Source organism: Calonectris borealis, chromosome 1, assembly GCF_964195595.1.
Source record: "Calonectris borealis chromosome 1, bCalBor7.hap1.2, whole genome shotgun sequence".
NCBI classification, from domain to species: domain Eukaryota; kingdom Metazoa; phylum Chordata; class Aves; order Procellariiformes; family Procellariidae; genus Calonectris; species Calonectris borealis.
The window spans coordinates 101,635,126-101,653,367 of NC_134312.1; the positions used below are offsets into that span (position 1 = coordinate 101,635,126).

The following is an 18,242-nucleotide window of genomic DNA, read 5'->3' on the forward strand; positions in this document are numbered from 1 at the left end:
CATCACCGCCTGCAGTGCTGGCTAGGGCAGCTCAGAGATGGCAGCAGGTGGGGCGTAAAGTTCTTTGCATCGCTGACATCCCAGGCGAGTGATCCGACCACCAGGTTACTGGATTAAGAAAAGCGGGCAGGCGGGTGCTTGCGCAAAAATACAAAATAAAGGATCACTTTCACCTCGCTACTGCTAAAATCAGTAGGGGGTTTGCCACTGACTTCAACCCCAACTGAGCAAGCAAAGGCTTTAAAAAAGCAGCTGCAAAAAGTGTAACATCATACAAAGGACATCTTAACCATCGTACAACGTAAATGTTAACCATGCATTTTTCATCAGCAGGCGACACTCAGTGATGAGAAGTTAGCTTACTGGCACATCACCATAGACACAGAGCTTTGCCTTTGAACACTTTTTGGTAAAATAAGCACCTTCTCAGTCAGTTGAAGTCAGGCCTCAACAACTCGCAGACAATTTTTTATATATTCAAAGCAAATTAACAGAGATTTACATACTTGTTTTTAACTGTGGCTTCCCTTCAATTGCCAAATGGATGTTCTAGTTCATTTCTTCTTTTGTTTCTGTCAGAAATACAATTATAATGCCGAGCAGAATCTATTACCGCTTAGTGAAAGCAACTACAGCTAAGTGAGCTCAGCTCTACTGATTGCCTCCTTCTACCATCTAGTGGCACCTTAAGCAAACTGCTTTCTCTCTCTGTACTTATTTAAAGAGTTATATGGATGATGATAATAAATGTATACTTTTGAAAAGAGAAATGTATCTGGAGAAGAATTACTTTGTTGTGAAAAGGGAAAATAGTTTTAATTCATAAACTATTTATGGGAGAATAGACCAGGTTTAATTGTATAAATTACTTATGTCAGAGAAAAATTCTGCATATGGTGGTCTTGTAAAGAGTAAGTCAGGTTTGTTGATTGAATTCTTACAGATTTTTTTTTTTGTGGTAGCACTTGAATTTTAAGTTGAAAGCTGCAGAACGAAACTATTCAATATCCTAAGGAAACGCCTATTAGAAACACACTTGGTTTGCTATTTACCTCGATATTTAAAGGGCACAAGAAAAATTTAAAGAGATTATCAAGAGTAAAGAATAATAGAAAGACTATAGTTTCCTTTCTGCTTACATAATTTTATTAAGTGCTTTCGGTACTCCATTTTGCAATAGGTGTTTCTATTTCATTTAAGGAAGAAGAGATTAAATGTCATTGTACTAGGAGTTTCAGGCTTGGGATGTTTTCAATCCAAAGGCATGTTCTGACTAATTATCTGACTCTGAACAAACATGAATCATCTAAAATGCTTTCTGTTCTTTGAACTGAGATTTCTTTTTTCACAAAGTACTGGCTTTGGTGAATTAGACTACAAATGAAACCAAATTTTTATAAAATTCTGAAAAAGGTATATTTCTTCCTTTCCATTTGCAGCAAATTGACAAGGCAAATTGACAGAAGGCGGAATGTAAAATCTCAGCACCCAGGATACCTTTTGTTTTCTTTTCTTTTAAACATTTGCTGTTCTGTATTCTGGTCATATTGGTAAGTTGTCAACGTATTTTCCAGGGTGGAAAAATCCCCATAAGGTGGACTGCTCCTGAAGCTATAGCTTACCGGAAGTTCTCTTCGGCAAGCGACGCATGGAGCTACGGGATTGTAATGTGGGAGGTGATGTCCTATGGTGAAAGACCATACTGGGAGATGTCCAACCAGGATGTAAGTACTGCCGAGGACTAATCTGCAAGTTGTTGAAATGTTCCTTGAAAATGATTGTCACTTCCTGCCCTGTTTTGCTTTCTCATTCACTTTCTAGGCTGGAACCTCAACTTACTTAAATCAGCATAACTCTATCAACTTCAGCGGGATAGTTAATTTATGAAACCTGAAGACCTGGCGCTCTATAACTAAGACCTTGATTAAAGACCTATTACAAAGAGTCATAGCCAGCTTGCCAGGTTCTGATGCTGACTGTATGTGGCTTTCACCCAAATCCCTGGGAATCTGCATCAGATATGCAATTTGATGCAGTTCTCAGTCAAGCTATAAATCAAAACTTAAGGGAATACTGGAACTATCCCAATGATAAAGTTGGCCCGTTATCTCCAGTACAGTCTGACAGTACCCTTCAATGGGCGTACATGGTTAAATTCTAAGAGAGTTAAGTTGACATGAGAAATGGATTTGTCAATTCTCCTTTCTAAGAATTAAATGCATTCTGTTTTTCTTAAAAACTATGTATAGGCTTAACCACAGTGCAGGACAATAGTCCTTCCTCATAACAAAGTTATGTTTTCCTCTGACTTTTTTTTGCAAAAGTTGTGGCCAAATAAGTCTTCCCAATTAAAAACCACATTTGCTTCTAGTAAAATTGAAGGCTTGTCCTAGAAAATGGAGCATGGGAAAGGAGGAATGCTTTTTTCTCCAGCACAATTTAAATTTTCACTAATTCTCTTGTTTGATGGATCCCCATGACAGCTTAAATCGGTATCCTCAGTCTTCACAGCCATCAATCTCTATGTCAAAATGCAGAATATCAACCAACCCATCTTAACCTCTCTCATATATGTGCCTAGAATACCTCTGCATTGGTTCTGAAGAGTTGACAAGACTTTTCCCAGATGGCTGTTTTTATATTGTTGCTAAGTTATTCAGCTGTTCAAGTCTGGTTGCTTGTTAAGTCTGATCAGTCATTTGGGGATAAGAATCCAAGAGAGCTTTTCATTAAAAAAACATAATTTTAAAGTCTTTCAGGAAGAAAAGAAAAAAAGACTAACCAAAACCACCCAAAAATAAACCACTAATAAAGCCTTATTTCCTTTAGATTTGTACTCTACAGCTTTAGCAGTACTATAATCCTACTTCTCTCCTGCATTTCTCTTGTGAGTTTAGCCTTTGGAATTAGACCGCCTCTCCCATACATTATTCTCCCCTGACAATGCCTACAGCCTTCATCCCCCCTCCACACATCTACCTGCCAGCAGCCCAGCTCCCTGCTGTGCTCCTTAATTAACACCAGGTATGGGACGATACACGCTGGTGCCTGGTGTTGAGCTATGCTTCTGATGATTGACCAGGCAGTGGTGGCTGGTTGCCCATCTGAAGAGAACAAGCAACCACTGAGCTGAGATAGACCTTTTCTCTTCAGTGGAGATGTTATTTTGGTGCTATCTGAACTATAAACACATCATGGATCTACTGTGAAATAGGCAGATAAGCCCAGCAGGCTCAATTCTGTTTCCCATAGCTAGCAATCTGTTGGCATTTGAGATGCTCTAGAGTAACCAGGATTTCCACATGGGGCTGACACAGGACATGGAGGAGACCTGAGTCCTTCTGGAGCAACAACTGAAGGCCAGGCAGGATACCCTAGGGAATCTCAAATTAGACACCTAAGCTTAGACAACTGAATTAAGGCTATTTTTCCCTGGGGCATAGCGTGACATCATCGGTGTATAGATTTTTCATACATTTAAGCCTTTATGTCCTACAACCAACTTTATACCTCTGCCCAGCTGCTGATTCTTACACAACTTGTTTAATTTGATTGAAATGGGCCAATGGGTTCAAAGTTAATAAAAAAGAATGAACAAGCAGATCCAACTAACAAGTACCCCAGCCTCAGTACCTTGCCTGAACTGAGAGCCACTCATCAGCTCCTGAACTGCCACAGCTTACAAACGCCAATTTAAGGCAGACTGCCATTGTTTTCCTTAAAAAAGCCCCATTGTAAGATGTGGTGTTTTAAGAGCTTTATTGCTAAGGAGTTGGGACATCGCTTCAGCCTCGCAATAGCAGAGGGTGCTATTCTTGAGCTAATCTTCCATTCAGAAGCAAAGCTGAACACAGCCATGGCAGTATCAGCCTGCTCATCATTAGTATGCTGCTGCAAAACTTGATTACTCTGCATTGCATGGAATGCACTTTGTATCAAAATGCACATATAGCCTCAAATTTTCTGCCTTTCCAAACTAATAGATGGAATGGTTAGTTTCACTGTGAGTCTTCTTTTAACAGGAGATTGAACAGAACAAGAAACTGGGAAAAAGGTACTAGCAAATCACAGAATCACACAACAGCTGAGGCTGAGGGACCTTTCAAGATTGTGTCTAGTCCAGCTCCCCTGCTCAAGCAGGTTCAGCTAAAGCAGCTTGCTCAGGGCCATCTCCGATCGGGTTTTGAGTATCTCCAGGGACGGAGGGACTACAACCTCTCTGGGCAACCTGTGCCAGTGCTGAGTCACACACACAATAGAAAAGTATTTTCTTACATTTTGATGGAATTTCATGGCTTTCAGTCCACTCGACTCTCTCTGAGGAGTAAGTAAAATGTCCACGTGTGCCTTTACAAATGAGGTTCACCGGGCAGTTACTTTTTCCCTTCCACCCCCATTAGCACTGCCTGCTTGAGGGACTGCACTATCGGCTGACAGTCCTTTCTGCTGTTGCCCCTGTCAGCTGCCACTGGCACGTCCTCTGAGCGTACCATGGGCAGTAGTCCTTTGCCTGGTTTTCCTCACCGTGTGGTTGGTATTTCATTTCTCCCTCCCCTCTGCAGCACCCCATTCATGGTTGGTTTTTTTAGAGATTAAAGCAGCCCATGAAGCCAGAGATACTTCTGAACAAAGTTGGCCCTACCACGGTGCCTGGCTTCTGTGCAGTGCCAGTGCTTCCAACGGCAATGTCACCTTTCCATCACTCTGCCTCTGCCCCTCATCTTGCCAGTCTGCTTATCTAGCTGCAGGTGATGGGCAGCTGGTAGTGACTGCAGCTTGAGGAGGTGGGGGGAAAAAGGTGCTTTTTTGCTGTATCATCGTGTCCCGCTGTCATGCGATCTTGTGCTACAACATGGGGAATTTCAGTCTCTATTCCGCCAGATTTCATCTGGTGCTGGGCCAACTCTCTGTGAGGAATCCAACTGCCATCATCTCTTTTACTTCTCCTGTAATCATAATCCTTCTCCTCACACCAGCTCCTCTACCAGCCCACCTCTTGACTCTCCTGCTGCTGTTACCGCTAACTGGGAATGGGGGGAGAGAGAGACTTCTATCAAGCCCGTTCAGCCCCACTGTTCACCTCCTGGGAAGAGGGTTTGAATGACTGGTAGGACCCTCACATAGAGTCCAAATCACCGGTGAGAGCAGTGCACAACACAGACCTTCACTCCAGCTGCCTCTCCCTTTCTTTGAGGCTGGCTTCAGCCTGTCTGCTTCACCTCTATCAGACCCTACCACGTATCTATTCAAGGCCATGCCAGCAGTGAGAAGTCATAAAGCGACGCCTCCATTTAGAGTATATTAAATATTCTGCTACAGCATGAAGATAGCAACATTTAATTACTCCTACATCCAAAATAGATGTATCTGTTAATGCAGAATAATGATGCAGGCCCTAAGGGTGCTGCTTATGCTAGTGATGCAGACTCCTGGGGGCTTTCCCTGCAGTTCAGCAATGCACAGCACAAAGGATTCCCTTTCGCCAGAGCCCTACCCACAGGCTTTCACTGCTGAAATGTTAACAGTGGGCACCTGTGACCTTCTAAATACATTTAGTGACTCTAAATGTCATTGGGAAATTTCAAGTTATTAGACATATTGTAAAGCTACTTCACTGGATATTGGGACATATGCTTTAGTACAATAAATTACCCTGAATTCACATGAGCTTATTTTGCAGAAATAACAGGACTTTCCCAAAGGTCAGTGATACTGTACATATGGCAGGGAAAGTAACAGAGAGGGGCATGCACAAAACAGATTCATAAAAGACATTATGCAAACAACTGTTGATAAGGTCTTGCATAAGTATAGTCAGAGGTTCTGCTACAACAAAATGTCTGGCAACATTAACATTACAACACTTACATGTCTTGATCATAATAAAACTCTTCAGCTAGCAATAAAATATTTATTGAATTGCGTGGGTTTTTGTAAAGTACCAAAAGTTTTCCAAGTATAAACTCCACGGAGCCGGGTCTATTTTTTCACATTCCATCTTACAAATTGCTTTTCTAATTAAACAACTTTGGGAAATTAATTCACTTTTTTCGACTACGGCTAACCAAGTGATGTTTTTGCCAGTTAAATGTTCATTTCTTACACGGATAACACAGAAGCCAATGATACGCCCACCCCTACCCAACGGGAGGCAATGCTAGGAGAGGTGAGTTCAGCGCTGTCTGACGTGGTGCCTACTCGCCATGTGAACACATCTTCAGTCAGGTGAGCAGTAGGGCTGAGCTATGTCTACCAAGGGTCTCTTGTCCGACCCCTCAGCCACAGAAATCAAATGACGAGGAGCCAGCACAGGTAGCACAGAGTCCGAGCTGATGCAAAGAGAAGTGTTAAACTGATACCTGTCACATAAATAAACCCAGTCTGATTTTCAGAGACTACAGCTGTTTGCAAGTACCCATCAGGTCAGTGCAAGCTGGAGAGACCCAACACCTCTGCAAATCTAGTGTCCTCTATTTATATTCCTAAGCAGGGATTTGGAAGCGGAACTTTAGGCAACTGAGTTTGAAAACGTCTCTCATAATTTTTTTAATACTGTACATGGTATAATGTAGAGGCTTAAGAATGTTACTAACTTTGAGGAATGTTCTTGTTTAAGTAAATAACCATTTTATTATTGTGGTAAGTCACTTCAGACCTGTGTTGGTGCTGATTAATGGACTTCTTAGACGTGTGGCAGGCACCAGAGGTGTCCATTAATTAGAGCTGCTGCACAGTCTGTCATGTCTTATTGCTTAATTAATAAATATTAGCTAAGATATTGAACTTTCCAAGGAAACTAGTGTACTGATGAACAGATTGTGCTAAGAGCCTGGCTTGCTAATGCTCATGTGAGGAAAGGAAGATTTATATTCCATGCATTTGTTTTGTAGAACAGCTGTGAGTGAAGTCTACTGGGACACCTGTTAGAGGCCACGGTATAAATTAGTGCATGTCGCAGAACTACAGTATTCCAAAAAAAAAAAAAAAGAATACTTAATGGATTGCAATCAATATGCAAGAAAACTACCATAGCAAACAGAATAAAAGTCCTTACACTTATGAAAGGTTCTTGTAATAGTAAAAATAACTTACCCTAGTACAGTTCTTTCAACCCATAGATATCAAAACACTTGGCAGGCACCTGGGATTGGCTCCATACCGTGAGGCATGAGCAGCTGCCTCTCCCTCCTGGTAGATTTTTCAGATGTCAGCAGGACACAGGGACAATATCCCTCTGGACTTTCTTCTGTCTCAGTCTCATTAAAAAATCTGTCAGTTAACTTTGGCAAGCAAAAATCTATGTTACTGTTAATAATGAAACTATCAGAAAGATTACAGCTTAATTTTCAGATGCCATTTTTGCCAATTTCAAATTATTTTGAAACTAAACATGCAGAAATTCTATGTAGAAGTCCATAAAATATTTTTCAGATAATTTTGGTATCATAATTAATATTTAATATTAACTCTGTCTTCAACCTTTACAGCTATGTCTAACATCAAACAAAAATGATAACATGTATTTAACAGGCTCCAGTGTTTAATATCATCTGTGTACAAAAATATGTAAAAAGAATGGTCCCCTTTATAAACATAAAAAAAAGCATGGAAATAATTAGCTATGTTAAAACATACATATATAAAACATATTCTCTTTCCCTTATAGTTTATATTCTTACCTGCCAAAAAGCGTTTCTTGTAAAAATACACCCTGCCCATTTTACTCACCTTAATGCTGACCCACAAGACCTTCTAATGAGTTTTAACCATACTCATCGCTGAAAAGAAACCTACAGCCTCTTTCTCAGTGTTTGATGGCAGCACAGAATATTTGCATGTTTTCTTCCTTTTGATACCCATCAAGTGTTCGTCACAAAACCAGAACTAGAGAGCGGTAATCAACCTTTCTGTTAGCAGACTCAGGGCTTCGTGTGTATAGAAACTAAGCTAATGTTCCTATTCTTTCAGGTTGAAATAGATGGGACATTGATTTGCCAATGTAGAAAGAGTTACACTGATTGCTAGAGTTGTTGTAGAGACAGACATTTAGACCCTTTCACAATTAATGTGGTGCTTCTTCAACCTTTAAACCGGCAAGGAAAAAGGCATTTAAAAGATGTTAACATGTATAATCTTTACATATGATATAATATATAACTTCATATTACCGAGAAAAATGCAATACTTCTTCCCTTTTAGGTATATGGATATCTAATTCCTCTGTTCGGAGAGAGGTGCTGTGCAAGTAGCAAAGCGGGAGCTAAAATAAATAAATAAGGAACTAAAAAGCTCTAATTCTTCCTTTGAGACTTGATTCCCATTGCAGTATTAGCCACTTATCACATCTTTACTCTTGTTTCTTAGACTCTAAAAATAATACTTGCTTCACAAGGGATACTAATGAGTCAATATTTGCAGTTTATTTTTAAAATGTGCTGGTATTAATGAGAAATTATAATTATCCCAGTACCAGCTGGCATTTCTCTTTGTGAAATGTTCCTTTTGAACAAGAGGGGAAACAAAATGCACTGTAACTTTTTTTCCAAAGATATGGTAAAATGGAGCGTGTAGGAGAAAATATAATATGTGGAAAATTGTGGTTGCTTTTGGTTTTTTCCTGAATAATTTATTTCAGAAAAACTTCATCAGCTCTCTGTTGTTGTGTCAAGTGAGTTCTATATGTCTCATAAAAGCAGAGAAAGTAGAGCAGCTTTCCCTTAGCCTTAAAAACAATTTGCAACAGGTACAGTTAAACGTAAAGACTATGATATCTGCATTTCTGGGCTGCTTAAGATTGCTTCTTCAGTGGCAAGTATCAACTAAGCTATACCCCACACTGTAACAGCTACCTGTGTTTTATGAAGCCACTTTGGACAGACTGCTTGAGATACATGAGTTTTGACTCTTTTGTGAATAAAACTCCATGCACATGGGTTTGAATTTCACCCATCCTGAGTCTGTAACAGCAGCAATCTGGGGGGCATATTCACCGTTAGGAGGCAAGGCTTTGGAGGAAATATTTCTCTGGTAATCTGATGGTATTTTTTCCTATAGCAGCCATGTTGGCAACCTGGATTTTGGACCATTTTGATAAAGAAGTAGCCAGAAAGGCAGGTGGAAGGATTATCGTACTGGCATATCATTTAAGGCTAGATATCACCTCTGTATGTGAGTGGCCAGTCCTGTCTGCACGTTATGTGATCTGTCAATACTCACAGGTGCATAAAATTCAGAGTAATGCTGCCTTTGGGGTACCCTGTACTTCCCAGTGCTGTTGCCAATGGGTCTGAAACTTACCCCGTGCAAATCCAATTCCCTGCCGCGTTGCAAACACTTGTTTTTCATGCATAGATGTTTCTGCCAGGATACAAGAGGGCTATACGCTGTAGGACCAAGTCCCTCATTTTATAAAGCTCAGACACCCAGCTGTGTACAGCTACAAGAGTCTTGTTCCATTTTCTACCATGCCATGAAGGGGAGCTACGGTCCTAATGTAGCTTCGTTACTCTTATTTATTTGCATAATGCTTGCAACATAAGCAGTAGGCATTGCTAAATAAAGCCAACAACATTAATTCAGAATTCAAAAAGAGAACGAGGATGTATTCCAGGATAATAAGATTGAATATATTGAAGCTACAGCTATGCTATAAAACATTGATTTGCTGTAAACAGTTTAATGTATCCCCTTCCAGCTGCATTAATACGTCTGCACCATGTACATACATCTGTGTGAAAATGATAAATGTCTCCTTAAAGCAGAGCAGGTATAAATGCAGTAGGTATGTTTCTCATAAGTGCACTGTGTATTATAAATACTGTGTACAATCATTGGTACTTTAGAGAACCTTTAGCATTGGTTGGGTTCTTATGTGGAAGGATTATGTGTGTCTGGTAGGGTTGGTCTTTTTGCTAACTTTGTTTTTGATCAACCACTTATTATCTTTCCATTCTTTTTATCTCTCCATTCTTTTGTATACAAGAAATCCGGACCGTGTCATTTCTATCATCATCCTCACTGCTACCACCACTCATTGCAGAACCTAGTAACCTTTCCTCTTGTTTTTTAAATCTTACATAGACTGAATCCAGCCAGCTTTTCATGGGCCTTACCTACTTTTGCTACCTCCTAACATGCAGCGCTGCCAATGTCCTTTTCAGACAATGTTTTTTGTTACCAGTGTTACTCAAAACAAGCCTCCCTTCAATTCTGATCAAATATAGTTTGTCATACATGTGATTTATCTGTGACATCAGATCTGTTTCCTTCTAAATCCTCACCAAACACATTTTCCACATCTGCTGAACCTGAAAGTTTTACTCACTTTAGGGTATATGGTAACACCGTAATTTTATTAACTTTTGTTTAGTCATAAACAGCTTGGACATCCAGGTTTCTGAGGGAGGCTGTGCAAAATAATGTTGCGCTTCGCTGTAACTCGATGTGTGGGATTGTTGTGGTTTAACCCGGCAGGCAGCCAAACACCCACACAGCCGCTTGCTCACTCCTCCCCCCAGTGGGGTGGGGGAGAGAATTGAAAAAAAAGTAAAATTTGTGGATTGAGATAAAGACAGTTTAATAGAACAGAAAAGGAAGGGAAAATAATAATAATAATGATGATAGAATATACAAAATAAGTGATACACAATGCAGTTGCTCACCACCTGCTGACCGATGCCCAGCCAGTCCCCAAGCAGCGATAGCTGCTTCCCAGACCACGCCTCCTAGTTTATATACTGAGCATGACGTCATATGGTATGGAATACCTCATTGGCCAGTTGGGTCAGCTGTCCTGGCTATGCCTCCTCCCAGCTTCTTGTGCACCCAGCAGAGCATGGGAAGCTGCAAAGTCCTTGACTAACGTAAACACTACTTAGCAACAACTAAAACACTAATAGTGTTATCAACTCTATTCTCATACTAAATCCAAAACACAGCACTATACCAGCTACTAGGAAGAAAATTAACTCTATCCCAGCTGAAACCAGGACAGAGACATTGCCTGAATTAATCATGCTCTAACGATCAGCAGAAACGTATTACCACCAAGTAAATTTGCCAGGTGCTGCAATGTGCACTTGTAGTGCTTGATTATATCGTGACATCGCCACACGCTAACACTTTGTCAGGATGCAAATATTAGAGCATCCCAGTATGCAGTGGCCATACGAGGTTAGTTTGTGGCCCTGTGACCCCATTCAGTACATCAACCTGAAGTGGATGAAAAAGATAGTGATACTGGTTAGTTTGTTCTTCTCCTCCTCCTTTCTTGGCTGTTTGAAGAGGATGGCCGGAGAGCCTAAAAAAGGGCTAACTGTGTTTCACATGCCTGCAAAATACTTCGCATCTCCTCTGGTCACAGTCCTGCCAGTCCCGATTCCCTGAGTGAAGCCCCAGCAATGCATAAAGCGAGGGTGGCTGTGCCATTAATTGTTATCACTGGTTTCTAATTGTCAACTGTACACTGTCCTTTCAGCATTTAACTCTAATGCCCAGTAATCATATGCATTGTATTTCTTTAGGTTATACTGTCTATAGAAGAAGGCTACAGGCTTCCAGCTCCCATGGGCTGCCCAGCTTCTCTTCACCAATTAATGCTTCACTGCTGGCAAAAGGAAAGGAACCACCGTCCAAAATTTAGCGACATTGTCAGCTTCCTAGACAAACTGATCCGCAATCCAAGCACCCTTCATACCCTAGTGGAGGACGTACTTGTGTAAGACTCTCTTCAGTACTTTTTCCTTGTATAATGCATGGTGGCTATCATTAGATGTTTTAGGGCATTAAGTCAGGGTGGGGAAGAGCAGCAAAGTTCTGAATTCACTAAGTCATGGGGGTTCAAATAACTTTGAGCCCCTTTTAAGGTTTGCTTTATTGTTAATACACTGTTGTATAAGGACTTTTTTTCTCAAGCCATGCAGATTATACTAGGCATTTTTCTTTTTTTTTTTATGAGCTCTGTTTGTGCACTGTCTGTCTTTTAATTTTTGTGACTCTCTTCCTTCCTTTTTTTTTTTGATGCTTCTTCTGTGTGCTTGTTTTCTCTTTGTAATCTTTTTCTCTATTCAACAGCCTGTCCCTCCATCTGACAGTGCTCAAGCAATTTCTGAACTGCCTTGGAGTGATTTCCTGCAGAAAGTAGTTGTGATTTAGCTTGCTAAATCTTCATTTATCTGCAGAAAAATGGCAACAGTGACCAAATAAGAGATTATGCTATTACCATTCCACAACAAATTCTTGATGGTGTTGCCCAAAGTTTTTTCCATTAATAATATTACAGAAATGAATGCAGCTACAGGAGAAGCAAGGTTGTGGTGGAAGAATTTGTTGATTTTTGTAGGCTTACTGATCCTGGATATCGGCTGAAATCTGTGAAGGTCCAGGTGGCCTCACTCTCTTCATTAGCTGAAATTCACCTTAAGATAAGGGTGCTTTCATGGAGACTCCCCTGGGTCTGTAAGGGGTTCTCAGTGCCTAGGTGGATCTTGCCGAGAACCTCAGTGGGTTAAAAGCCCTTTAATGTTGGCTGGCTTTTGCTATGTAAATTTTCATTTTAAATAAATTATATCTTTCTCCTAAAGGCTATCATAAAGCTTTTATAAACAGACGTGTGCTTTTTCTGCATTCTGTTCCTACAGTTTCTCTACGCAAAACGTACAAAGTCAATGGAAGTTGTGAGCCCACCATTACGGTACACAACAAAAGACTGGAAATATATGCCCAAAAACTGGAATCCTTTTTTTTTCCATCTTTCTGTTTCAGTTGCAATAATAGTAGGGAAAAGAATTGAAACAGAAATGTGACTAAATTAGCTCCTTTGTTTTTATTTGCTACTCTATATAATTCTATGTAAAAGCAAAGATTTTTATTCTTTTTGCTTCCGTTGTGGTTTAAACCAGCAGGCAGCCAAATACCACGCAGCCGCTCGCTCACTCCCCCCGCCCCCCAGTGGGACGGGGAGAGAATCGGAAGGATAAGAGTGAGAAAAACTTGTGGGTTGAGATAAAGACAGTTTAATAGAACAGAAAAAGGAGAATAATGATAATAATGATAATGATAGAATATACAAAATGAGTGATGCACAATGCAATTGCTCACCACCCGCGCTGACGGATAACCAAGCAGTGATCGCTACTTCCTGGATCACGCCTACCGTTCATATACTGAGCATGACATCACACGGTATAGAATACCCCATTGGCCAGCTGGGCCAGCTGTCCTGGCAGTGCTCCCTCCCAGCTTCTTCCAAAGCATGGGAGCTGGATGTCCTTGACTAGTAGATTACTTAGCAACAACTGAAAACATCAGTGTGTTATCAACATTCTTCTCATACAAAATCCAAAACACAGCACTGGGAAGAAATTTAACTCTATCCCACCCGAAACCAGGACAGCTTCTTTTAGGGTTCGCTTTAGGTTTTGAACACTGTAATCAAAGCGTTCCCATTGCATAATGGTATGGCAATAAGGAGCCATTTGGGGGTTTTTTGTAGATAAATGTAAAAATCATCTTGCAGTGTTTTAGTATTTTTTAATTGTATCTCATATTGGATTTTGTTCGTCCTCTACTTTAACTACTGTATTTACAAATTATTATCATCCTGAACACATAAAATCTGTAAAGAAGCGCCCCGTGGGAACAAAAATAAGAGCAATGGGAGAGGTCTGTTCCTTGGTTTGTTACTGAGCAGCAGTGCTTTAAAAAAATGTATTAAGTAGTGCAACTTGGCAAGACTGAGATGATTTGTAAGTTTTAGACAATGGGTTAAAGAGATCTGCAGTTAAGAGCTGACCTTTACCTCTCTCATTCCTTCTGCCTTTTCATAAAAACAATGTCTACCAGAGTAACAAGTGTCATATTTTGTACTGCTTTCGTGACGTTTGCATTTTGTTTTTACAGAATGCCAGATTCACCTGGTGAAGTTCCAGAATATCCTTTGTTTGTTTCAGTCAGTGACTGGCTGGACTCCATAAAAATGGGTCAGTATAAAAATAACTTCATGGCAGCAGGTTTCACAACTTTGGATATGGTTTCAAGAATGAGTATTGAGTAAGTATGTAATGTATTATCCCTACAGTGACTGATCAATCTGAATTTCTTTGGATGCTGCAATGACATAATTATCGTCATGTATGGAAAAGTGCTTTTATTTCCTTTCCTACTTAAGCTAATAAAAGACAAATACAGCTTTTTACCAAAACGATGCAGGAGAAAGATGTGATTAAGAGTCCCAGAACCGACATTTTCATTTGTGACCATACCAAATGCTGCCAAAGGTCAGGCAGAGAGCATCCTTAAATGTTTCTTGGGGAATCGGTTTTGATCTAGACCACTGAAATCAGCGGCAAAAATCTTTTCTCACTTTGCACTGAAAATCATCAAGCCCATGTCAGCCCTCATGTGGAAGTTGTTCCACACCTTGCTGCCCTTCTTCAACCATCTCTGATTCCCCTCTACCATTTTTGAAATGAAAACCCTGCACTCAGTATATAAGGGTTTGGGCAAACTATGTATTAATATGGTAGCATAGTGATACGATCTATTTTGTTCTCTATTCCCTTCCCATTAATTCCTAATCTTTTATTTGATGCTGAGACTATCTGTATTAATAATGATAATGGTCAGTTAAGACTCAGTAATTTGGCCAGTGGCGTGTCTTTCAGTGCTCTTTTATACCCAAATCATCATTAGACTCTATAGACACTCCGGCAGGTTTCTTGTACCCCAGTGAGCTTGCAAAAAGATTTATTATGAGTTTTATTATTAGGTGTCTTTTTCTAGTTGTTCCTCAAGTTCTTTTTTAGCCTGCCTTACTGTGCTTTTACAGATAATCTGCCTAAGGTTATCATCCTTTCTACTTTCTTTCTTTAGATACCACTTCATCTTTTTGAAAGGTTCCTTCTTTCTTCAAATAACCCCTGTTACCCTAGGCCTGCTGGCTTCTTTCTCAGTTTTCTGAGGCCTTCCTTGATAAGTGCTACACATTATTCCTGCATTTCTAATACCACTCCCCCCCATGGTTAGCTGACTCTTTTTAGGCTTGTAAGACGCTCAATATTTTTGCATAGTCCCTGCTGACCTTAAGTGTTGCGTATCATCCCCCATGTGGATGTTAAGCCCAAGTACATAATAGCTGCTGCTATCCAGTGGCTCTTCATCTGGAGGATACAGAGCCAGGTATCCTGAACTGCAGATCTGAAACTCATAAAGGTCATGCCTCATCCCGTGAGCTGCCTTACTAGCTATATCGTCAATTTTTGAGGGTATCTAAACAGGCAATGTGTATGCTATGTCCCGGCGCGGGATTTGCACAATTGACCGGGCGTATCTGAAGTTTCCTGCCTTCGCCACCTCTGTGATCTTTCTCAGCATATCACAGTTGGTGATGTTTAGAGAACAACGAAACCAGTGGATTGTGCTGGACGCTGGAGGCTGTTGACTTCGTTCCTGCCAAAGAGTCGGGCTCTGTGGGTGAGCTACCCCCTCCGGGCTGCAGGTCTAGATGAGATGACAGGAAACTGGGAGGGAAATCTGGGTTGAGCTGGAAGGTTCACTGCTATTTGATCTTTAGACCATCTCTCACCACCATTTCCCAAATCATCAGACGCACAGCCTCTGTTATTTCTGCCTCAGGACTGCAAATGAGTGTATCAGCCCTGTTCCTTTGCAAGTACGTGGGAAACATTTGCTGCTAACATATTACTAAAAATGGGCTCTTAGAACCCACCTCTTAGGTTCTTCCTCAAGATTTGGAAAAATTACTTGACCATCAGTATCACAACAGATACCAGTGCTCTAACTACAAGATTTTTTTTTTTCTTAACTGGCTGTCTTTAAATAAATTTGGAATTGACAGGTGCAGAAAACTTGAACATTTGCAGCACTCTTATATGTCCCAGAAAGGAAAGTAAACTGTCTTGAAGTAGAGCAATTCATCATATATTTATAGTCTTTTGTGTGCAAGAGGCCTTACTATACTTGCATCCAAGATGAAACTTTTTATCTTGCAGTGACGTTAGAAGAATTGGAGTTGTACTCATTGGACACCAGAGACGAATAGTCAGCAGTTTACAGACTTTGCGGTTACACGTGATGCACATACAGGAGAAAGGATTTCATGTATGAAAGTACAAGAATCAACTGTGTTTTGTGCCTCAGCATTTCTAAAATGGAAAAATATTCTCATTCTTTCCTTCTGCTCTTCCCAACTTCAAGAACTGCAGTCTCCTGTTCAGATTATAAAAGTACTTCTACGTTAATGCTTCCAAACTGGAATTTTTAATCACACTGCATAGCTCCTCCTCCAGTTATGTGCCGACAAAATCCTGGCCTACTGCAAGACTCTCGCTACACATTGATGAATAACTCAGCATGGATGTGTAACTTTGTATAACAGTATTTGGGAAACTTTCATGAACTTACTTGAAAGTAGTAATCTATTTGGCCTGGTGTGGCTTCTTTATCGATGTATTTAGAGTTTGCTGGTAGATCAAAAAGTATTTGACTTCTTTCATGTTCTGTGACCATGTAACTTCCAATACCAAATGTGCAATCAAGAAGAAGTTTGACATAAATATTTATTTTATCTCTTAATTAAATCCAAATGTATGGGTCCTATCGTTATATTACTTTATAATAGTTTAAATGCTGGTAAGCCGGTGCCTCAAAATGTTAGTATTGTTTGCAGAAATGACTGATGATTTTATGTAGCGAGTTTTCATTGTGTGAATAATTGGGAGGATAGTGAGAGAATCTGTTTGAAATCTTAAGGTCCTTGATTTTGAATTACTTTAGCACTCGACACTTTTTATGCTTTAAATTTTAGATTAGGTTGGAAAACTTGTTCATCCTTGGGATTCTTCACCACCCTAGACCTTCTTTTTTTTTTTTAATAATACTCAGCATTTGCTTCTACTACGTGGCAAATATTCACTGGAAAACTGATTGTAACGTTTCCATAACCACATGTAAAACATGGTTGTCAGCTATATGGTGGCCACACAGACTTCAGAAAGCTTTCTGTTCCAAAAATGCAGGCCTCCGCTGCTTGAACTAAGCATAATTTCCATCAGTGGCAGTAGACCTTAGAGGGCCAGCCGTCAGTGGGGTGATGTGCTTATTCCCATGGGAGCCGGCCGGCTGTCTCGTCCTCCAGTGGGGGCAGGGGTACAACCACCAGCTAACGCTGGAAGTCACACGCTGCGGTATTCAGTTAGCTTGTAGGCAGGCAGAACAGGAGATGTAGGACAGCAGTGCAATAATAGGTTGCCTTGAGTCTACTTCTAACTGCTTTTAGAAGTAAAAAGCAGACTGCTGAAATGGAGCTCTGGTTACTACGGGCTAGATCTTCATTTAGTACAGATATCTAAATGACATGAAAGACAATTACCTTCAGAACTCTTCAATAGCCATATTTACATGCGAGAAAATGGCTGCAAAGGCCTAACATAACATTGGTACCTCTCTAAGACTTACAGCTTTCATGTTTTATTCAGACAACTTACACAGACGTGCTGGGCTACATTCCCAAACTTTTGCATGGGATATGCGCTACTGGGAACAGGGGAACGAGCGCATGTCTGCACGCTGCAGGAGTCACGCGCAGATCTCCATGCATGTCACATGTAAGCTGGGTGCTGATGCTTTTGTTGATTTATACATAGTTTGGAGGACGTTTTTGAGTTACGTGGCATTCCAATATACTCAAGCATTACAACTCTTCCGTTAAAAAGTGCATTTGGGTAATTAGTATAATATATGTGTATATTAAAATGAACTAACTACTTTATGTAATCATGATGATATTTACTGCTTAATTTACAGCTTGTAAATCAAAATGTATTTCCTAACTCTTGGAAAAGGCTGCCATTGTATACTGGCGGCAAAGAAGGAAAATCAGAAAGCAACTCAGAAAAGATGATGCTTCCGATCAGTTCACAGAGTAAGACACGCTAGGCCTGATTCACTGTTGTCACTTTATGTTGGAATAACTGCATTAATTTAAGTGGGATAACAGTAGTGCGCTAAGTACATTTTCCTTTCTTTCATTATAAAAAAAAAAACAGGTTTAACTGAGGAACAAGTTTTCTAAAGGATTCACCAGTGTTCTACAATGCCAATTTGACGAGCGTGTTTAAAGAAGGGCAGCTCCAGTCCTATTCTAGCTACAAAGGTAATTTTGCCAGCATGAGTAGTCCTGCTAAACTCAGAAGGACTGTACAAGCATGTGTGTTTTGCAGGAT

At 40.3% G+C, this 18,242-nt stretch overlaps 1 protein-coding gene across 3 annotated transcripts in view; it reads left to right on the forward strand.

Moving 5' to 3' along the window:
- Positions 1-16,591, forward strand: part of EPHA6 (EPH receptor A6) — a 515,739-nt gene extending 499,148 nt beyond the window's left edge. For all 3 annotated transcript variants that reach the window (XM_075169512.1, XM_075169520.1, XM_075169531.1), the window contains 4 exons: positions 1,575-1,724; positions 11,523-11,716; positions 13,900-14,049; positions 16,011-16,591. In XM_075169512.1, coding sequence (XP_075025613.1) covers positions 1,575-1,724; positions 11,523-11,716; positions 13,900-14,049; positions 16,011-16,125 — 609 coding nt within the window. In that variant the 3' untranslated portion in view covers positions 16,126-16,591. The remainder of the gene's footprint in view (positions 1-1,574; positions 1,725-11,522; positions 11,717-13,899; positions 14,050-16,010) is intronic.
- Positions 16,592-18,242: the final 1,651 nt, after the last annotated feature.